The sequence below is a fragment of the Acipenser ruthenus genome, chromosome 1 (genome assembly GCF_902713425.1).
Source record: "Acipenser ruthenus chromosome 1, fAciRut3.2 maternal haplotype, whole genome shotgun sequence".
Lineage (NCBI taxonomy): Eukaryota > Metazoa > Chordata > Actinopteri > Acipenseriformes > Acipenseridae > Acipenser > Acipenser ruthenus.
This window is the reverse complement of record NC_081189.1, coordinates 15,065,084-15,089,267: the sequence shown is the minus strand read 5'-3', so window position 1 is coordinate 15,089,267 and position 24,184 is coordinate 15,065,084. Positions and strand designations below refer to the sequence as shown.

The window sequence follows — 24,184 nt, the reverse complement described above, 5'->3', positions numbered from 1 at the left end:
TATTTATTTACTTCTTTAATACTGATACACAGTCTATATAAACATTAAACATGCATACACAAGTGAGTTGAAGCCATATGGCCCATCAATTTACTGGCTACCTAAGGGAACAATACTGCAGCAGAATTTTGTCATTATCTAAAAAGGTGATTCTAGAGCCACACTGAGTTAGGTGATGGGAAATCGATGGAAAGCTGTTAATCACAACTTCATGTCCAGTGTTTCACCGTCAGTTAAAGGCCAACACAAAGTGTTAACAGTCCTGTGGTGCAACAATCGGCTGATGTAGCGTGCAATGTCCCATGAGGTTTATCTATTGCAATTATGTAACCATTCTGTGTTGTGTCTTAATGGCATACTGAATACTTAAATATATCATCAGGGTTCTCCATTGTCTCTATATTAGAGAAGCAGAAATCTCCATTTGCATCATCAGCCCCCATTCCAGGTGTTGCTGAAGTCACTAATGCTCATTCATTACAGCGAGTCTAATTACAGTTGAGTGCTCTGCTTTCCAGGCAGTGTCTATAGAAATCCCTGTATCGCGAGGGCACTGTTTTTCTTCAGCAAATAGCTGGGTGCCTATCAGGTCAAGCTGACTAAATTAAAAGATGTTTCAGTTTTAAAACTGTAACAGCCAAAATAGTTTATTCCAGACTTGTTAGAAAGTCTGTAACAGTCTGTAAAAGCAAATTTGCTTTGGATTGTTATTGTCGATTTGTTGTAGATACTACTATTAAGACACCCACTGTGCAGGTATCGCAACGTCCCTAAACAATATGTTAAAATAAATAAGTATAAAAATGAGTTGATTTTGCCAGTGCTTGCTAGTCTATTAACAAGTTTTAAATTTAAAGCATTTTTGTTTCAGCTTTATTGTTAAAGTTTTCACCTGTGGCAATACTGTCCTACAATTACTACATGATACTGTGATCATTCCACTGTGTTATGTTAGTGATCCAGAGCTACGTTTTAAAACTGAGAGTTAGCAAATGCCTATCGATAAAGTGTACTGCAGCTACTAATCCTTTCCAATTACTGGTATCTTAAAATTAAGGACTATGTAATGATAATGCTGTAATTTTTAGAAGGCCTTCTTCGTTCTTATACAAGTTGCTGCAGTGACATTGTAGATGCTATAACGAGTTACTGTAAATGAGATACTGTTTTAGAAGAGAGATTTCATTAAGTAAACATGTATTTGAATGTTTTTGAAACTAAAAGTAGAAATGCAAAACTGTGGCATTTTTCTTTGTGAACGTGCTAAGTGAAAAACTCCAATTCAAAAACCATCAATCTACCAAGGTAGCAAATCCACGAATTTAATACCAGTCAAAATGTCCTGTTACACAGTACATTAAAGTAGAGATTCAGCTTTATAATAAAACAACAAATTATTACATAACATGCAAAAACAAATGTCATACTTTGACAAAAGTATTTGGGCAATCAACATATTTCGTATGAAACCCATTCGTTGCTGATTGTTGACAATTACCTCTGCTTTAATTTATAATTTTTTTATTATTATTATTAATTTATTTACAGAGACTAAGGTGTGTGAACTATGCATCAGCTGCAGAGTCACTTACAACAACATCTCACCCGAAAGACGGAGCACAAGGAGGTTAAGTGACTTGCTCAGGGTCACACAATGAGTCAGTGGCTGAGGTGGGGATTTGAACCGGGGACCTCCTGGTTACAAGCCCTTTTCTTTAACCACCAGACCACACAGCCTCTTTCATCCTCAGATATTTATATCTTTCAATAGAACAATTTGAAATTACAGAAATCACTTTCTTTGGGGCTTTTCTCATTTTTCTAACAGTTTTGTCTGCGACTGCGTATCCACACACGTGTTCTTATTAGTACTGAATTACGACTATTATCCTCCATACTACGACGACTGTACCACTAATAAAACCAAGCATGCCAGTGGCGTGCATCCCCAGCCGCAGCTGTAAGTACTGTATTTGATGAGCACCCCTGCAACAGGCCTGCCATCGTTTCTCTTTGACCTCCCAGCTGAGTTCTGCTTTACTTACTGTGAAGTCTGTGCCGGTGCAGTTCTTGACATCCTCCACTGTCAGTCCTTCCCATAATTCAATGAGGGTGAGTCCTTTGTCCTTGTCTACATCAAACACAGCCTGTAATGATCACAGGAGAAAACACTATCAGTCCGTTTTTTTAGGGTTTTTACAAGCAGAAAAGTCAATATGTTTAAAGTGGTGTAAAAAGTTGAAAAACTGGTAACTTGTAGGCAAGAGACCACTGTGGAGCTTCAGTACATTTTTTTTCTTCTTTTTTTAAAACATCTGTATGAATGTATAAAAACTATTTTTTGTAGATGCTTCACTGATGCTTCACCTGTTCAGTAGGTCCTCTTTAGCATTTTCTATTTACTGTATCATTGCACAAACAGTTACACTTAAGTATTGGGGGACAATTTTAAGAAGAGTTGCATTCTGTTGTATTGTAATGCGTTTTCATAAACACATTAGCCCCCCATGGCTCGCGTTTGTGCTTATCTTTAACCAGACCCAGGCGCATAGGGTTATATATGAAACCATAGGGATAACTACATTGTCACAAAAAAGGCTAAAAGTTACTATCAGAGCAGCTAGGGTGGGTTAGTAATGAATTTGTATCTCTTATTTTTTACTGAAACAGTCCCGCATACAAGCACATGTGGTTATCTCATGTACAGATATTCAGATATTTCCCCTCCCACTCCCCACACTCTCACATAAACTACACCTTTTTGTGAGATTATGTGGTAATGCATTACTTGAACTGCTTTTGTACTGTATGACACACATGGCCTTTAGAGAAAAAGAAAACTACCAATGGTATACTTGATATCTTTATCTTAATCTATAGAGGGATCACAAATGTAAACTATTATAAGGTGATCCACAAATCTATTCCTCTAAATGAATTGAATCTTGGTTGGAGGGGGTGGCAGGAGTCCCCCAAGTAGATCCCTGACCAGTTAATCCAGGACACATCTCTAAACCAGGAAAAGACACTGGCGAGCTGCGGATACAGAGGGACCTGCTCCAGCAGCAGAACTGCCATTCCTACTAGGACTCACCACAGCAAAACAATAAAGGGAGTGGTGAGTGAGCAAGCTAGAGATGCTGGCCCAGACCTGAGAGACAGTCTTGCCATGGACTCAACATGCCCAATTACACAGATCTCAACACGTACAAAAACAACACGCTACAGTACCCCAGCCAATACCCGTACCTTCATTCCAAACTCATCTCCATCATTTACAGTGTAAATTCTCTATCCTAATATACAAATATTTACAAATGTTTTAGGATCTGCCAGAATGATAGCATCTATATTCTAGAGATGTCGGCCAGCAGGTCCACATGTCAAGTACAGAAGCTGTAAGTATATTCATAATTCCCTGGGCATAACTGTTTGACTGCAATTAGTCTTGCAGCAAGACGGAAGACATGTTAAATAATGAGGCGGAATAAACAGTAATCATGGCTTCAGCTGGTCCTCATGAGGGAATGTCTGCTTTCTTTTAAATGACTTCATTACGACTTTAAGTCGCCCTGGATAAGGGCGTCTGCTAAGAAATAAATAATAATAATAATAATAATGAAAAACACTATCAATAGAAAACCTGCTGATCTCAAATGTGGACAAAATGTATTGTTCATGAAGCACTTCTGTTGGTGCCACTGGCTTCATCATGGCAGCAAATAAAATAGCCACGCTAATTCTAAATAAAATGTCTTATTGTATATGGTTAATAGTTAATGGAGGTAAGATGCTGCGAATGACTGCTTTTATACCCTCACTATTCAATGCAGCAGTGCTCATAACAGCCATGACCTGTGGCACATATTCAGAGCTGCAGTTGATTCAAATTCCATGTCCTTCTCCCTTCAGTTTTGAAAATGTTTGTTGCACATTTTGGGCCATATTCATAAAAGTTAAACTGCTCAATTCAGAAGAATGGCGATTCAAACGAAAATCCATATTAGGACCTCTAAGGTCTATCTTTATCTCTTCCATTTTTGACAAAAACAGTCCTGCATACAAGCAAACGCGCACAGCTGACGTAAAACAGTGCATTTATTTCTGCTTCAAATTTGTACATTAAGGGTCGTGTTCGTAAAACAAATAACAGCAAATGGCAAAAATTCCAGCTCCAGATCCCACAATGCAGATAGTCTCAAGAATCCCTGTTTCAGAAATGGCTCTGCTTTCCAATCAATAAGCCCACACCTCACCTGATTGACTGCTGCAGGGTTCTATTTTGTTCATTAATGTAAGAAAGGGTAAATCAGCATTTGTGCATTTCTAGTGCTGATGACCCCAGACTAGACTTGATTGCTTTTACTTTTTTGATGAAAATTACAGCAATTACTAACATGGTCTTACTTTATAATATAAGCCTACAGTGGGGTCCATAACACTGACCTTAACGACTGCAAATCCCAATACCAGCTCCATGAAGTTCTACAGAATATGTTGTTACAGAAAGAAAATGACTTGCATTGTGAGAGGTGTTAATCCCGCCACCACTGAAATCATTAATAAAGTACTAACAGGGATGGAAATGAGACTCCTATTGCAGAACACGTTGATCCATTCCAGGTTTTACTAGGAGTTTAATACGACACACCTGAGCTTGTTCCCTATACACTGTGGCTAATCAAGCCTGTAGTAAAACCTGGAATGGGTTCAACTGTTCTGCAAAAAGAGTCTTATTTCCGCCACTGACCGAGATTCAACACTGTCTAGATCAACTGAATGCAAAAAGAATACGTGCTTCCTGTGAAATGATAGCGAGAGGTGCAATCAGTAAGTAGTTTCTAGTCTAATACTGGACAGGTAATAGATTGACAATAATCAGTGCTATGACAACACTTTATTATTCACAAGCAAATAGCAATAAAATGAAAAATGTGCAGACTCTTAAACGTAGAGCTTGTGTCCCTACAGTTAAAACGACCTTTAGAAATGTTTACACAGGGGGCTACACCAGCTGCTGTTTGATGAACTAAAGGGCACACACAACTCTGGAAGAATGTATTTAACAGACACACATTCATTATATTTTAGTTTAAGATATTCATTGTTGGACATTGCAGCGTTGAGGAGAGGATAAACTGCAAGATGTTTTTTAGAGAAAGCTAATGAACCCTTGTGGCAAAGTGCCCCGCCCCTGTGTGCATTTGTGTGTTCTGTGTATGTATGGGTGCGTATGTTAATGTTGGTGTATAGATTGGTACACGGGATATAAACGGGTCTGTGTTTCCCGTGTGTTTAAAGTGTATAATTATATTTAGGCACGAGGATGGCACATCACTTCACGTGCAGATAAAATGTGTATAATGTGTGGCACGGGGTTGCACGTAATGAATTCACGTGCTGGGATTCAAGTGAGTAATTAATTAGTAATTGAATCCCAGCACAACAGTATATATAGATGCACGTTTGTCACTGGTGGTTAGGTGTTCAGTGAGTGGAGAACGGGATTGGAGACGGAGGTAATAATAAGAAGAAGAATAGTTAAGTGTTTTCACTCACCGTGTTTGTTTGTCTCCGTGCACCGTTTGTCTGTGTAGTCCGTTTTGTTTGTCTATTTATTTTGGCGTGTAGTGCCGTGTCCTGTTTTTGTACTGTTTACAACCCTTTTATTTGTTATTACACGCTGAGTGCAGCCATTGCACTCAGCTCATCACAACCACTGTCTCTGTATTCTTTCCTGCTTCCGGTCTGACGCCACCCACTCTGGCCGTCTTTGTGACACGTGGTGTCATCGTGGGATAACCGCGCCTCCAAGCGTCAGACCAGGAGGGGTCTGGATTTAAAAAAAAAAAAAATTACAAATATTGTTTTGGGGGGGAAAAAAAAAACAAGTCAATGGCAGAAGACGCCATCAAACTGCGGGGCTGGTTCCTGGAGAATGCTGGGCTGGAGGCCCAGTCTCTGCCCATAGTCGTCCGGGTCCTGTGGATGATGGACAGTGAGAGATGGGAGGCATATCAGCAGGAACACACCCCAAACACCTTGGAGGAGGGTGTGGAGTTTGTCCTCAACTACCTGGAGGCAACCATAAATGGAACAGCAGCCCAGGTAGCAGGACCACCAGCAGAGGAGTACCTGCTGTCCCCATCTCCACCAGCAGAGGGTGAGTACCTGCTGTCCCCATCTCCACCAGCAGAGGGTGAGTACCTGCTGTCCCCATCTCCACCAGCAGAGGGTGAATGCCTGCTGGTTTTGCCTCCACAGCCCAAATGGGAGGAGCCTGAGCATCCACAGCCCAAATGGGAGGAGCCCAAGCGGAAGGAGCCCGAATGTCCTACGCCTGAGTGGGAGGAGCCCGAATGTCCTACGCCTGAGTGGGAGGAGCCCGAACGTCCTACGCCTGAGTGGGAGGAGCCCGAACGTCCTACGCCTGAGTGGGAGGAGCCCGAACGTCCTACGCCTGAGTGGGGGGAGCCCGAACGTCCACAGCCCAACAGGGAGGAGTCGGGGCGTCCACAGCCCAACAGGGAGGAGTCGGGGCGTCCACAGCCCAACAGGGAGGAGTCGGGGCGTCCACAGCCCAAAGGGAGGCAAGTCGGGGCTTCCACAGCCCTGGGACCCAAGCCACCAGCAGAGGGAAAATGCCTGCTGGTTCAGCCCCAAGAGCCAGAAGGGGAGGAGTTACAGGCTCAACCCCCTGAAAATTTTTTGGGGGGAGAAGGGCAGGATGCTGGTGTCCCCCAGCAGCCTCTCGCTATGCTGCTGAAGGCAGCACGGCGTGCACATGCCCAGCCGCCACAGCAGAGGGAGCCAGCACCGCCAGGAGCAGAGGAGCTGGAGCTGCCTCTACCTCCGCCACCACCACCGCAAGGAGCAGAGGAGCAGGAGCTGCCTCTGCCTCCGCCACCACCACCGCAAGGAGCAGAGGAGCAGGAGCTGCCTCTGCCTCCGCCACCACCACCGCAAGGAGCAGAGGAGCAGGAGCTGCCTCTGCCTCCACCACCTCCAGGAGCAGAGGAGCAGGAGCTGCCTCTGCCTCTGCCTCCACCACCGCCAGGAGCAGAGGAGCTGGAGCTGCCTCCACCACCGCCAGGAGCAGAGGAGCTGGAGCTGCCTCTGCCTCCACCACCGCCAGGAGCAGAGGAGCTGGAGCTGCCTCTGCCTCCACCACCGCCAGGAGCAGAGGAGCTGGAGCTGCCTCTGCCTCCACCACCGCCCGGAGCAGAGGAGCAGGAGCTGCCTCTGCTGCCCGTACCTCCGCAGGGAGTACGGTGGCCGGAGCCCCAGAAAGGGGAGCTGCCGGCCACGAAGAAGGGGGAGGAGGTCTGGAGACCACTTTCCCCAGCAGCAGTTTCGCTGCAGGAGTTCTTGTGGCCGGAGCCCCACAGGAGGGAGCTGCCGGCTACGAAGAAGGGGGAGGTCGGGGGACCACCTGCCCCCGCAGCTTTTTCGCTGCAGGACAGGACCAGCATGCTGTCAGCCGTGCCACTACCGGCAGGGGAGCTGACAGCATTTCCAGCCATGGGCCCACTGAAGCCTCCCTTCCCAGCCCGAGACTTTGGCCTGGACTGCTGGGTATTTAAGGGGGGAGGTGGCCGTTGAGGCCATGTGTGCTGCGCACAAGGGGGGGTATATGTGGCAAAGTGCCCCGCCCCTGTGTGCATTTGTGTGTTCTGTGTATGTATGGGTGCGTATGTTAATGTTGGTGTATAGATTGGTACACGGGATATAAACGGGTCTGTGTTTCCCGTATGTTTAAAGTGTATAATTATATTTAGGCACGAGGATGGCACATCACTTCACGTGCAGATAAAATGTGTATAATGTGTGGCACGGGGTTGCACGTAATGAATTCACGTGCTGGGATTCAAGTGAGTAATTAATTAGTAATTGAATCCCAGCACAACAGTATATATAGATGCACGTTTGTCACTGGTGGTTAGGTGTTCAGTGAGTGGAGAACGGGATTGGAGACGGAGGTAATAATAATAAGAAGAATAGTTAAGTGTTTTCACTCACCGTGTTTGTTTGTCTCCGTGCACCGTTTGTCTGTGTAGTCCGTTTTGTTTGTCTATTTATTTTGGCGTGTAGTGCCGTGTCCTGTTTTTGTCTGTTCAAACCTTTTATTTTCTGTTCTGTTTATTAAATGCTGAACGCGATCACGCGTTCAGCCTCACCAAAACCCCATCTCTCTGTCGTTTGTGTTCCTGTTTCTGGTCTGACGCCACCCACTCCGGCCGTCTTTGTGACAACCCTAAATCCATGACAATGTTTTTTCTCTTGAAACCTTTACACAGCCTAAACGGTTGCTGAGCACAGTACAAATGCATGCACGAAATTAGCTTCTCCAGGAGATTCTTTATAATCCTGCAGCTGGCCTAATTCAAACCGGTAAGTCTTGTGCTGTCTTTCAAGTGCCTGAAGATATAAGTTACTGTCCATGATTAACTGGCAATATATATTTCTGGCACCCACAGCACAAAAAAAAAAAAAAAGGTGGAACATTTTGAAGCCAGTTTAATCATCATTAAAACTACCAAACAGAATCTCTAAACCTCCACACAAGTCAATGGTAAGCTTTATAAATCTGGGATATTGCCACTGAGATTACATTTTACACATCAGGGGTAGACATCCTACAGAATGATGTTTATCCACTCACAAAAAGAATTCCCTCAAAGCAGGTGTCGCAGCAGTGTTGACATTACACATGTGGAGACTCACTTGAACTTATTTTCCACCAACTGCTCTGGGACCTGTGCTACCTGAGCGCTCAGGTGAGAGGTGAGTAAGCTCACACTCACAGGCTACTGTAACCCAAATTCAGGTTAAAGTTATCTTTAAGGCAGCACCTTACACCATTTCGGTTTTTCTTCAGTTTTCAAAAGAAATACGTATACAGCTGATAGCTTTAAAGAATGAAAATGTGGCACATATATAACTGTCAACTAGAAAATAATTTATTCAAAAATGAAGCTGTGCATTTATTTCTGCCAGAGTTTTTAATAACCAATGAATCAGAATTTAATTAGCACTTGGATGCATCTCTCTAATGGACAAATAATGATATTCTAACAAAGCACAACACATGTCTTCTGTATTTGTAACATACAGACATACGTACGTAGGAACAGACACCTCCACATTCGGTTAATCTCAGTAATAGAGGATGCCAATTCTGTTTAGTCAACAGATGCTGTTTTTTCTTAGAGCAATGCATTTTTAAAACTACACATAGCTGCTTTAACTGGACATCAGCTGTTTATAATTTTATTGTGTGCCACTGAAATGTTTGCAGGTTCATTTTGTTTATGTGGTGCAGGGCTGCTGTTAGAAAGCTAAATAGCAGTTGATCTCTTGTTTACAGTTTTTAGCAGATTTTAGTAATTAGCATTTTTTTCTACCACCAAACATGTCAATCTAGATTCACATGCAGTGGCGCTGGAACAATTTTTATGGTGGGAGTGCTGAAAGCCATTGAACAAAACTGTAAGCGCTGTATATGATGGAAGCCATGCAAAGCCAGGGGGTGCCCCCGCACCCCCAGCACCCCTAGTTCCAGCACCCCTGTTCACATGCTGTGCATATGTCTTCTTACACTGGCTTTGTATCCAAAAGAGTAAATGTGCATTTAACATCTACTGCCCTTGTACTATGTTCAGACAGACAGACAGATTATAATGTATAATTCCCTTTTAATTATGCTGTCAATTGCCTAATGCAACAGAAAACAGGTGATTGAGATTAAAACCCACAACACAAATAAATAAATAAATAAATAAATAAATAAATGGATGGACGGTCCTGTGGGACCAAATGTTTTGTAGAGACAACACAGTACAAGAGGCTGTTTGATCATTTTAGACAAGCTTTGTGTCCCTGAAAAAATACAAATAGGATTCTAATGAGGTCCTAGAATAGCAGCATTTTATATAAAACATGTTATAAATACAGAGGAAATCCATAACAGCCAGTTACAATCATCTGAACTTTTTGCACTATAATTCCCTCCATTAATTTTTTAACAAACTGTTGGTCCCTTATTTATATTGTGTTCATTTTCATTCACATTTTTCCAATTGTTATTCCTTCTAATTCCCAAGGCTTGTTCCTTCAATTTATAAGCCCAAGGAAAGATGTTCCCAGAATCACTGTTTCTTTGTGTACAGTATGCTGGTTGCAAAACCTACAAATCTAAAATCCACACCCTTACAAGTCCCAAAAGGTATATAGTATGTACAGTATTTTTAACAAACATATATACTAAAAGAAAGACAAAATGTACAAGTTTTTAGTTAGGCCCACATCGTGTGTGTGTGTGTGTGTGCGTGTGTGTGTTGTGATGGGATATATGTTCCAAACTGTAATATGGAGGCTATAGGACCCTGGGGTTAGGAACAGGTTCTCCATCAGGGAAAATGGCCATAATTGGATAATTGCTTGCTTGATTGGGGTTAATTGGATTAATTAAGCAAGCATTTAAAAGGTGGAGAGGAGAATGTGTGTTAGGAAGGAGAGTGCATAAAAACGAACCCTGTGGCACGGTGTTATTGACAAAGAGTTTGGATTTGTAATTTGGTTACAGTTATTCGTGTTTACAGGGGAACAAGCTTAGCTTGCATGGCTGCTAGACAGGTGAAAAAAGTGTTTACAGTAGTTGTGTCCCTAGAAAGGGATTAGAAGTTTGTTTTGTTTATTTTGTTTTGTTCGTAAATAAACACACGCTATGGTGTTTTTCATTTCATTCACTTCTGTTTAGTTTGATTATTACAAGCAACACTTCTTCACAGTGTGTACTATTTTAAACCGAAGTCTCTTTTGAAATAAAGCAAGCCACATAGTATTTGTGATACCTACAAAAAGCTGTGTTTGCAATTTTGGGCAGTGCACATTTGCAGTTTTTGGTATTTCTGTCACTAGTTCTTATATACAGCAAGGCCAATTTTATTGCAAATATCATTTTTATTTATGTCTCTGGAAAGTAGCCAGATGTCGTTATTCAATGAGCAATCCAAGGGACTTCACAACAGTTTTATTTCTGGGATTTATGACTTTTTATATGTGGTGAAGAACTTAATGTTCATAAATGCTGACAGAATAATATCAGTGGAAATGAAATGTGACTGTGTGCTGCGTTTACAGAGCCGGTGCAACACTGCTGAGTGCAATACCAAGCTTCCTGCAGCGTTTCCAATATTTCTATCAACCCAGAAACATATCATTATCTATGAATGTCTTTCAGTGACAGTGAACTTAAGCATCAATCCACTAGGAACAGAAAGCAATGCTCTTAAACAGTCCTTCAACCTCACTTACTGCAAATATTTGAATGTGTTTTCTATCCACACAAGGAAAAGGCACATTAATGAACACTATAACAAATCCCAGGACATTAAGACCCTCTTATAAATCACCTAATGAATAGTGGTCTATAGTGTTAAGACAACGCTTACTCCTGCTTCATTGCACTCCACAGCCATTAAATACATTTTATTGTATAGTTTAACAAGACAACATGAACCAATCAAATGAATAAAAGTCATCTTTAGTTCATTTTCAAAACAGTGTCTTTCTGTTTGGGTAGAAACAAACCACATAGGCACTCTCAACCTTTTAAACAAAATATTACCAGTACTTTCAATCCTTATACTTGAGTGTCGTGACATGGCTGAGTCATCCTACTATACTAGTAGTTGTACTGTTCATTGTCTCCATGGTAATACCTTTTCTGTGATGATCCGGTCAACACACTGCTTCCCCGTCAACGGCAAGTTGCATTTCTCCAAGATTTTGTGTCCACCGCCCTGAAATGAGGTACAATTACCTTTTAATTTCAATCTATCTAACTCTTTATTAACACACACACACACACACACAAACACACACAATCATAAATAATAGTAACAAACATTGGATAGACATAAATAAAAAATGATATCCAATTGAAATATATTCAGCATTTGTTATGTCACATATGTACAGGAGAAAGACCAAAAACTACCAGCCATAATACTGCCAATCCATTCCAGTAATCTTTGGTCAACTTTGGGCAGCAGTGTGGAGTAGTGGTTAGGGCTCTGGACTCTTGACCGGAGGGTTGTGGGTTCAGTCCCCAGTGGGGGACACTGCTGTTGTACCCTTGAGCAAGGTACTTTACCTAGATTGCTCCAGAAAAAACCCACCTGTATAAATGGGGTAATTGTATGTAAAATAATGTGATATCTGTATGATGTGAAATAATTTATATGTGATATCTTGTAACAATTGTAAGTCGCCCTGGATAAGGACGTCTGCTAAGAAATAAATAATAATAATAATAATAATAATAATAATAATAATAATAAACTCTGCAATGGATTACCACTTATTTTTTAAAAGCTGTTTAGGAGCCCTTTATCGTTAAATCATGTAGGCTCCTCTTCAACAATATCGTGAACTTCTTCAACTTACAGCACATACATCATTTTTTAAGACAGCAGGTTATGCAGGGAAAAAGAAAGCTGTGTAAAAGTGCTAACTTTGATGCATATGAGTTTGAGTTCTAGGAACTGGATGTTTCTAGAATAAGGTGCTTTAAGAGAAAAAAAAATCGAAAAACAGACATAAATACAAACACTAAGCTGTGCCTTGGGCTTATGTAAAAAGCCATTCAAATTCACAAAAAAGAACATAACAGCAACTGTGGAAAGCGACAGGTTGCCTTGGAAACCGTAGGAAAATAGTATGCTGCATCAGGCATAACTAGGGTCAAAATACGGCAGAAGCTTAAAACTCGTTTTTAAAGAGAGACACTCAACTGATCTGCTTTGACAACCTGTCGGTATTTATGATACTGTTTTCACCCCGCTGTGAAGCCCAAAAACCCAGACAACAGATTTGATGCAAATGGTATTTGGGTAATGCCTGTGCCATCTATGACAACCATTTCCCAACACACCTGACACAGCACAAATAAATCTGCTGCTCGAAGTCTAGTGGCTGTTAAGTTATGTCTGCGACAAAAAGTGTGATCCACAACCCGTGTGTCCAACAGTTTGGAATCATTTCATGTTGAAGCAACAGGGGCCCCATATTTCAGCTTACAATCCCAGGATGGCAGCTGGAGCGTGATTAACAGCCCAAGCGCTTCACTGCTTATTCCAGAAGCAGCAAGAATTCTCAAATTAGGATCCGTGCACACAATTATTCTAGTAAAATGAGCCACATTATTACAGTGGGCCTGGGCGGTGTGGCCAGGAAGCCAAAAAAAAGACCTTTCTGCAACTGATTCTCTCTGAAGGATTTCAAGTCAGCTGCTGTCATTTTAGGCAGAAACTGATGATGGCTTCTGTGGAGCAACTTTAGTCCAGCTGCTTTTTAATGCACAGCTAAGGTAATGCATTTGTATCTGTGATGAGGAGCACAGAACTGAATATGTTCTAAATGTGTAACACTGGATCAGGCTGTGTAACATTGAAGCCCACACTGCACTTAATCAAGCTGGTGCTTCTTTTATAGAACCAGTGTGAAAGAAATGAGTTGGACTTCTGAGTGCTTAGATTGGTCTGGAGTGGTTTCTGGCTGGTGTTGTAACATTACCAAGAGTAAAGTGTATGAAATATGTTTCTACAGGAATTTACACTAGAAATCTTTTCACATGTGGGTTCAGTAGGAACCGTATATTTTACTGTTTGAGCAGGGTGCCCTACCAAGCATTCACACTGCAATGATACTCACTTGTAATATTTGTTTTACTTTTCCCTACATATAAATCACATTTTATGTCTATGAAATGGAACCAATGGCAATTTCACAAAAAAAATTAAAAAAATAAATTCCTGCCTTGGCTGAGTGTTCCATGGTAACGACCACTTTGGTTCCTGCACTGGCGACCAGGTCCATAGCACCACCCATCCCCTTCACCATCTTACCCTGAGAAAAACACAAAAAGAAAGAAAGAATCACACATCATTTTCATTTCCATTAAGCGGAGGCACCTTCCTCTTCTCTCTGCAGTGTAATTAAAAGGGAGTTTTGAAGCCAGATGGCCACGTTTTTGTTTTGTTTTGAAACAGTGTTTGTTGTAATTTTTGCTTAGTGCCAACCAAATAAAATGTACAGAATCATAACATTTAAATGAGTCTTCTAAGAGTGACACAGTAGTTTTCATATGATGTAGTTTCAATTACGCATCACTGGACAATGTCACCTGTTGTCTGTGTAGAGTTTTTTTTAATTACTGGGAGATTTTAATCCTTTGTCCGCAACAAACTGTGAGAGGAAAACGATTCTGCTGCGGGATCCACAACCCCTGTCTAACCTGTTCTAGTGTGTACAATATGTGCCTGCAGCACTGACAGTGAAAACATCTCCTCTCTACACCCATCACCAAGAAACACCAAAGTTCCTGATTGTAAAACACACATTTTTAGCGAGCTTGATTTTTGCAATTTTACCATTCAAAACTAAGGGCTGCAATTGAAAAATGAAGTGTAGTACTTGGAAACAATATTTTTTTAGCTCTTCTGAGTTACTGAAATGATTTACTGTTCACAATTTAGTAATTCCCGACGGAAATGAATGGTATTATTTTTTCCTTTGTATCAGGCATGTGTTGGAAAATCTGGTAGAAATTGGGGCTACAACTATTTTCCTGCTGCTTACTGTTGAACTTTTAAAAGAATGCCAAAGCAACTGACTGAGCCACTGTATGAAGCAGCTTGGACTGTATGAGGCTGTGGCAGCACGGCAGGGTGAAAGCCTTGCCAGTGCACGGGTGTGTACATGTGGGGAGTATTGGGTGGCAGGGAGGAAGTTCAAATTCTCCATGCAAACACATGTGGGAATGTGGCTGGTGCCGTCAGCTGAATCAAGGTTGAAATAATGAATTAAGCCACAGGTGTATATATAGAGTGATCACGGGTGCTAGTGGAGGACTGTGTTGGTGCAGGAATGGTGTGGGACGGCGGGTTTTGTTGTTTTGTGTTTGTGAAATTTGTAAAGCAAATAAATATGCGCATATGAGTGCTTAACTGCAGCCTTCTGGTCTCCAAGTGTCCTTGGCAACGTGCACCCAGTCACAGAGGCACACACAGGTTCATAGTGACCCTGTTTATATTCCTCTGCTGTGGAAAACATGCAATGCAACTGTTCTGTGAACTCAAATAATTGAATTGCACTGTACTGTATCTTTGCTTTTTCCAAAATCTATTGAATTTAAAACTGTTCGTTTTTTTTCTACTGAAATAACAAACTTTTGCTTTTGAAAAGTCTGATTACGAGTTGTAAAGAATTCTGTAACACCAAAAATGAACACATCAGTATATAATCCAGGCAAAAAGAAAAACATTTAGATACAAATAGATGCTTAAAGCTTCATTTAATCAATTTCTCACACATTAGCAAAACAATTCACAGTCTTCAGTGGAAATAAAAACACAGCTGAAGGTGGTTTGCTAGATGTCTTTCAGTCAGTTAACACAACACGTTAGGAAGGAGATACACATCCACAGAACTGAACAACCGAAATGACTTCATTACATTTGACATTCCCACAATGTTCACCACCCATTTGTGCACTCATATTAAATATGAGACCCTGACTCTTATGCTTTAGTAATCTAACTAAATGAATTGACATTTCTTAACATGCAGCATCAGTTCTTAATATATAGGTAATGTCAAGTATTAAAGACTAACTTTTGAGATGAATGCCTGATTTGATTTGGTACCACAACTGATTTCTATATGTTTATACACGGAGTCGCTCGTCACAGTTTTGAGACTTAGAACTGATTTCTATGTTTATAAACAGTCGTTAGTCACAGTTTTAGGTTAGGCTGATTGCAGGCTGGGTTTGCCAAGTTCAGCTGGTTACAGATGTTTAGCTATTTAAACTATGAACGTGTCACTTTGAAAAAACGTTTACTTTGAAATGTCCATACCAAGTTTCGCCCAGTTGCTAGGGGATATGCATTGGCTGTGTAAGATAATAACAATATATTAGTTAACTAGCACAATCCTGCTTCATACAAATAAAAAGCATAATTATGAGCCACTGTAATAAACACTTCACAGTCACTTCACCTATGCTGCTTCCTACTCCAACTATCAAGCACCAGAAGTCAAAAGAAGGCAGATTTACACAGATCAAAGAGCCTCATTTCTCTGTGTTTCCATGACAACAAATGAAATAGTTTTAAGACCTAGATTTCAGTCAGCAAAAAAAAAAAAAAAACAGCACATAGCAAAATTAGCTTATGATTTATTTATTTAATTCTTTTTTACGCAAAGATTAAAAAATCTTTGAGACATTTGCAATCTAAATGATGGGCACAATACATTATTGCTAATTAATAAACAGCTTTATAATTATTACATTAAATATTTATGAAGAGCCAACATTACCAGCCTATTAAGTAGAAATGTGGGTTTTTGTGAACAAAAACAAAGCATTCCCGATCATAACACTGTGCACCCTTGCCTGCTTTTGCTATTTGGTAACAAAACCGGAATGTGCACTATTCATGTAATGATTAATAATCACTGTATAAGAATACGTCTTAATTGATATAGTACAAGCCTCTCCAAACCAACATATGAAATAAAACATTTATACTTTTCAGCTGTGCACTTTGAAAAACTGAAAGCAGGCCCATTGTAGTGCTTTCTTTCTTTCTTGTCAGAATGTAGAAGTACACCCACACACATGCACACACACGCATGCACGCACACACACACACGACTGTTGAGGGGTTCTCTCCAGCAAATACTGCAAATTGTGTTGAATTTGTGATGTAAATGTATGTCCACTGCTGGTTAGATTAAGACTAGAACACAACTCATTTCATTGGCTTACTGGGACAGATTTGAACCCAAATCCTCCAGAGGAACATACACAAAAAGCCAGTGACTTAGCTTGCTGTGCCACCTAGACACATTGCGATTTTTTTTTTTTTTTCTGCACTTGTGAGTCGTGTGTCTAACATGCCTCCCGGGTCTGGGTGACCTAAGATGAACTGTGATGTTCTATAAATATGTAATTTGTGCCGAAAGAAGAAAAAGGGCATCCAGAACAGGAATGTTAGATTAGGGTTGAAAGGGCTATTTTTGTACATTTCATATAGAAATGCTTGTAGCTATTTACCATATTAACTCTTTTTTTTAATGGGGGTCATACTATTAAATGAAGTTCACCCTCAGACGTCGCTCTGATTTGCGAGCGACAGTAATTTACCATTTGCTCAGAGCTTGCTCACACACATTTTCTCAGTGATTTTACTGGTATATGCACAGTTCTCTGGGTACTTTCTATACTGCTTAGTGTGCCTGGAAACAGCTTGCTGTGCCAACAAAAAACACAGCACACGGTTAACTCTTTCACAGCCAGCTGGCCTCCCCATCCAATTGTACATAAACAACATCTGTCACTCATATCAATCCCAAGAAGAGAAAAAGATACAGAAACATGTTTCACTGACAATATTTAAATTCATTTATATCCATATTTAAGAAATAATGTCAGACTCAGATGTCATTATTTGCTAGATAATTGCCTGCAGCAACAGGAAGGGCACATAACAAAAGACTATTAAGAACTCAATAATCTAGCTCGTAATAACCACTGCAGAGAACAACAATGCTATTAAAAAACAATATGCGAGTGCATGAGGAAATTGTTTTTCGTGTTTTTAGATTTTATTTTGTACTGGATTGCATAGGCTCAGGGGTGTGCAATTCGTATCGCCCGATGCCCGGGACAACAAGTTCTGCTGTTATACTTTACCCATCGGACAAGTAGTTTTTATTTATTTATTTTTCCTATGTTCTTTCTGTTGCTAGAAAAACACTCTGGGTATATTTCTAGAGAGCCACACAAGTTTCTGAAAATTGAATTGCAGAAGTCTAGTACCTACACACAAACATTTTAAAAAGTGTTTACATCCCAACCCTTGCATCTCTATTGTCTGACCCCGCTATCTCTGTTCTTTCAGATTTCTCGCCTGTCTCCTACAGATACACGCTGGTTAATCAGTAAGGCCAAATAATGTGATATCTTATAACAATTGTAAGTCGTCCTGGATAAGGGTGTCTACTAAGATATAAATAATAATAAACCCTATCACTTCTTATTGGCTAGCTGTGGGGAAAGCTGATCTTCTATTGGTGACAAAGAAACCCAGAAATGGCTGCCAAGAGAGCTCCTGGCAAGGCACAGACGAATCTTTAAAATTTAAGGTATTATTACAGATTTTTGTAATTTAGCAAATAAGCGATGGTGAATTCTTAATGCATGAACCTGGCATTTAAATGCAGTAATCTAGTAATCTTTGAGTTCTTTTTAATACTTTTGACAAGATCTCGTCTTGCGTTCCCACGACCTCTGACTCTAACCCTGATCGCTGTGAGGAGTTTGCCTTGTGCTGAAACTATAAGGGCATCATTTCCATCAATGAGTAACACCTCTGATGCATCTCTATGGTCTAACCCCGCTATCTCTGTTCTTTCAGATTTCTCGCCTGTCTCTTCTACAGATATGATATCTACAAATGTGTTCTCGGCAGCCTTTTTACAGTGATCCTGTGGAGTTGCTCTTAAAACTGTTAATGTTTTTTTGTAATTATTGTCTTTATGATCTTAGGAATTGTTTTTTTTTTATTTGTATTTTTTAATTGACTGTTTGTTGTTTGCTTAGTTTTATTATTATTGTTCCTGATTTTGTTTTTTCATATTGTGCAGCACCCTGAGATACCTCGACGTGAAGGGTGCTATATCAAATTAAAGTTGTTATTATTATTATTATTATTATTATTATTATTATTATTATTATTATTATTATTATAAAAAAAAAAATCAGTCACTAAGGTATTAGTGGATTAGACAAAAATTGGGTTTTGTAATTTGTGGTCAAGTGTGTACAGTACTTGCTGAAGTTTACTGTCTAGAAGCATTTGAAAACAAACTTTCCCTGGCAAAAAATGTAATTATTTTTTTCTTTTCAATGTTAGTGTTGCTAACCTAGTTTGCTATTTACCATATTTACATATTTTTAAAATGCTACAGTAAAACTAGATTTGAACAGAAGTGATATTAGTTATTTATTGGACATGCACAATCCATCGATTTGTGAAACTATTAAAACATGAAGATTGTCAAATATATATAAACCTTTTGTCTATCTTGAAGAATTTAGTGAACCTGTCAAGCTACAAGGCTAGATCCACCCGTTAATCACTAATTGATTGATTGTGTTCACTGTTAAATCAAACCAGAATCCTACAAGTTATATTCTACTTTTTTGTGTGTGTTTTGTGCGACAGGGAGGTGGCAATTCGATTTTTAAGAAGGACAAGTAGATTTCTCTAGCATTTTGTCCCTTGGACAACAAGTTTTTTTTTAAAAATTGCACACCCCTGAGGCTACTTGAAATGCATGTTGTTGTAAAGTTTCAAATCCCGTTAGCTTTAGAGGGCATCTACTGTAGGATAAGAACCACTATACTCTGAACCTGATAGGCCGAGACGAATTAGGTTTATAATTACGTTTATGTGTGACCTGGCGGAAGCCCTTGCCTTTAAATAGTGTTTTGTTTGGCTATGTGTTTTTCAATAAAGATTTATTATTTTGAATTTAAGTTTGGCAGGGATGGGGTTAATTCACGTGTGGAATGTGGCTGAGCTTTGATTGAATAATTGATCATCAATCAAGTCCCAGCCACATGGTATAAAAGGGAGACCAAATCCTTTGCTTAGTTGAAGGTTTTTGGGAGAACCTTTAGTGAAGGTCACTGCCCAGCTGGAAGGTAAAGAGTGTTTTGTGTATGACTTATGTTTTTGTTTAAACAGTTTATTTTGGTCCCTGTACTCTGTTTCATATGTCAATGTTTTTGTTTGTTTTCTGTAAATAAGCATACACATTAGAGCTTAACTGCAGCTCTCTCCCAAACCGCACCCTTGCTTACTCGTTACCTTCCCTTGAGGGGCGGAAATACTAAGTTCGCCATCTTAAGGGTTGTCCCAACTCCTTAGGGAACGAGTGAAGGGAGCTTTATGTGCCCTTCACTGCACCCTTCGACTGAATGTACAAAACAGCTGACATCTGCGGAAGTGTTTTTGTGATGATGAAGTCCCAGAACTCTTTGCGTTAAAGGCGGAACAATTTGCAAATATGTCAGACGCAGCTGCACTTAAATATAATGTAAATGTAATTAGCTAGGAAATTGTAGATATTGTTAAGTTATTTAACAAGCAAATTATTTGTGAAATGTACTGTTGTACTAAGTCGCTTAGCTAATAAAATTAATCTTTTTAAATCTATGATCACGATTTAAATATACGATTAGAAAGTACAGTGAAGTATCTTTTCAGTACATATCGATTGCTGGAATTAATTATCTATCAATTAGTTAATTAATTAACTAACTCAATAGGTAGCTACAATACTAGGAGATGATATAAGCGAGCAATATATTTCAAAATTATTATTATTTTTTTTTTACGAAATACAGGGACAGAGGAAGATACCCTATAACTGATCCAGCTGCGTGAGGCAAACGATGTCCTCTTCATGGGGAAAAGAAATGCCGCAAAGCTGGGCTGGGAGTGACATTTGAAACTTTTATGTGGCCTGCACACTTTTAATGTTTCCATTATATGTGTTTGCAGTGATTAATAAATTAGTGTAGAACCTTTAGCCATTTCGTAGTGATAATGAACATAAAGCAAAATACATTACCTATTGGATTTAAAGTAAAATAGATAACTTATTATTTAAAATCTTATTTAAAACAAACAAAAGAAATGTAAATATTAGGCTACTTTATTCCGTACATGTTCGTAAGATGTGGCAAAGTTTGCATTTTATTAACCAATAGCAAAGTTTTTCATATTATCTCAAAGTTTAAAAATAACCATATACATGTAAAATGTTCTAAATATCTCTTGTTCGCTCAGTAGGGCAATAGCGTGGTGAAGACGTCTCCTACTTGCTGAAATCCTTGCCACAGTTCTTTGGAACAGGAATAGTGCAATTGCTACAGCCATTCTTCCAAACTATAATCTGACGGCAAAAGATTGTGTAGCTTCTTGCTCAGTCATAGGTAAAGGCGCTGAATGATGATGCTGAAGTGCGTCCCATTTAATGCTTATAGCTCCACCCTACACCCTACTCCCTCACTCACCCAAGTGCACACTCTGTGACATCAGTAAACCATCACGCGAAGTGTACACTTGTCGAAGGGTGTAGGGTGCAAGGGAATGGTTTGGGACGCAGCCAAGGCTTTAATGCAAACCGGCAACAGGAGACTTTAAACTGGGTACTAATTCAATGCATCGATTCACCAAAATGAAATCGAAGCTCGGTAAAATTTAAGGTCAGATGATCAATAATCGATGCATCGACTATATTTGTTGCACTCCTAGTAAAAATATATGTAAACATGTCCTAAATATCCTTAAACTTAAGGGTTACAAAGAACCTCCAAGCAATTTTCTATCTTTTTTGTCTTTTGCTTCACTTTCAAGTAACAGTCAGCTATTTTACCATCAGGATGTATTTAACTTCAACACTCTATTCTACTGTACTTGCTTCCAGCTGCACAGTCTAATACTGTAACTCTCCAAACTGATAAAAATGCATCCTGAGACCATTAACAACATTGGTAAAAATACACCTACAACATTGACAATGACCTCACATCAATAAACCCCACGATGTCTGACACTGTGTACTGTAAAACAATGACTTTTAAAACAGCTCACAGTTCATACGTCCACAGCTGCTTCACTGCTAGTATCAATACACAATATCTGAAGTCCCTTAAAATATGTATTGCTATTATATGTTCAAGAAAATCTCTCATGGTAATTCCAGTTTCAACATCAGTTACTACCTTTGTTGTATCAATAGAAATGCATGTGCCTCGCTATGCAGTCATTCTGAAGACACTACTGTACTTGTCCATATCAAACTCAGTAGGGTGTGTTACCCTTGATTTCCTGTACTGTATATAGGAATTGGTTAACCTCACTTTATTGAAAAGGAGACCTTATGAAATAGTTATGAAGCGGAGGCCTACATTCAATTACTCGTAGCGGTCTCCTTTTACAAATAGAACATGCTGTGAAATGCATTACAATAAATATGTTGACAGATGCAGTTTGTACAATACTATATTGTGAAATACTGCCTGTAAAATACTGCATTTGAACTCTCAGTTGTCCTCTGTTTCTAATCCACCCCTATTCTCTCAGTCTCATCACTGGGCTTCTTCTATGCATGTATTCAATCCTTTTTCACCGTTACCTTTTAACTCATAAACGCTTTGAAGCTGTTACTGTCTTCTTTCATGTAGCTCGACGTGCCTTTTGAATACAATATTTTTAAATGGAGAAATTTTAACATATTACTGCATATATACATTAGAGGAATATGATGTAGAAATTAATAATAATACAGTTTGACAATTTTGACAGGTTACTACCTCTGGTATTTTCTTTTAAATAAAAAGTGATTAACTACAAGTATTATAGACTACAAATATGTGCTATTAAAATATCATTCTTTTAACTATGACACATTTGATTTATGGCTACACTTCTTACTTTAGGCAGCAGTTGATTTAGATTTGATTACAAACAATATCCACAGATAAAACCTGTGATCACAAAACTGAGACGAATACTTTGATAAGCTCAAAATACATATATACGATGCTGCTAGTCTAAGCTTGATTAAATAGTGCCCTAGAACATTACTTGAATCCAGCACAGAATGGAAACACAGCAAAGGCTCTCTTAAAGCTAAGACAAAAAGAAGGACATGTGTGTGACATGTGTTGCTTGAATTACAGAACATTTTACAATGGAGAGGGGATAGAAAGGCCTTGAAGAATGGTTTAGAAAATGTCATCATGTCTATGGGCTGCTGAGCCTCAAATGAGGCAATTACAGAATGATTGTAATTACACTGCCAGTGCTGACAGCCGGATTCGATTTCACTCAGAATGGCTGCTTGGAGGAACATGATTGTGCTTTACCAGGAAGAGTTTACAGAGACCACAAGGGTTCCAATGTGTTACATACACCTACAGAGATTTTGCATTTGTTTGCTTCCCTCCAGATATCAAGCAGTCCTGTTTATTACTTCATTTACAGCACCTCTTCTTGTCTAGTACTGTAAGAAACAACTTACTAACACTGTAAACCTTATTTTTACACCCATGTTGATCTGGCTAAGCAATATTTTCAGTGGAATTCAAATAACTGGTCCGAGATTTGAGGTTTAAAAAAAAAAAAAAAAAAAAAAAAAAGGACAATCTGGAAAGTTACGTTATTTTAAACCAGAGCTGGATTTTTTTTAGCATTTTGCAGTACCATCTTGGTTGCGTAAACCATTTATTTTTTTAATGTTAATCCCATTAACATCAACATGAAGCCTCCACTGAGTTGCTGGGGACTCCCTTTGAGAGGAGGTCTTTCGACCAGTTCGTCACCCCGGGCAGATGAACTGCCATCAGTGAGAGGAGGTTCTCGTGAGCCCACAGCAAAAGCTTGCGGGCCGCACAATGAAGACTGGGCGATCGCAGGCCACACTAGTGGTTGATGTAGGCCACCACTGTTGTGTTGTCTGTGCATATAAGCACATGTCTCCCTTGAACCTTGTGTAAAAAATTTTGAAAGGCCAGATAATCTGCATGCAGCTCTACAACATTGATGTGGTGATGACCTCCTTTCTCGTGACACTACCCAGCGCTACTTCTAGACATAGACTGTCTGGCTGTTTCCAGCAAGAGAAGTGCCGTTAGACAGAGGTGGGACACTGTCAATAGGCGGTCGCGGTTCAACGCGGGCTGGACACTGCCTGGACTCTCCGTCCTCGCTGTTCCGCTTCAGCAGCTAGTTGAGCGTACTGAAGTTTCTTCCTTACATACGCCTCATCCACAGGATCCTCCCATGGCAATATTAACTCTACCAGGTGAACAAGGCGTGCTGATCCAGACCACAAGACAATATCAGGTCAAAGGTTAGTGGTGGCAGTCTCAGGTGGGAAAATAAGCCACTGTCCAACATTTGCCAGCATTTTCTAGTCTGTAGCAGCTTCCAGTTGTCCAAGACGATTTTTGGCTTTAATACCTTTTAAATACATTTAAAACTAAATATGTTGGTTGGTTTATCTAGTTATATATTTTATTTTAATGCCGTATGTC

At 39.8% G+C, this 24,184-nt stretch overlaps 1 protein-coding gene across 1 annotated transcript in view; it reads right to left on the bottom strand.

Annotated features, from left to right (window-relative positions):
- LOC117404103 (succinyl-CoA:3-ketoacid coenzyme A transferase 1, mitochondrial) overlaps window positions 1-24,184 on the bottom strand; it is a 63,649-nt gene that overhangs the window by 1,402 nt on the left and 38,063 nt on the right. The window contains exons 14-16 of the mRNA XM_059007828.1: window positions 13,822-13,911; window positions 11,724-11,804; window positions 2,046-2,147 (exon numbers count right to left, since the gene is read on the bottom strand). Of these exons, the coding sequence (XP_058863811.1) occupies window positions 2,046-2,147; window positions 11,724-11,804; window positions 13,822-13,911 (273 nt within the window). The remainder of the gene's footprint in view (window positions 1-2,045; window positions 2,148-11,723; window positions 11,805-13,821; window positions 13,912-24,184) is intronic.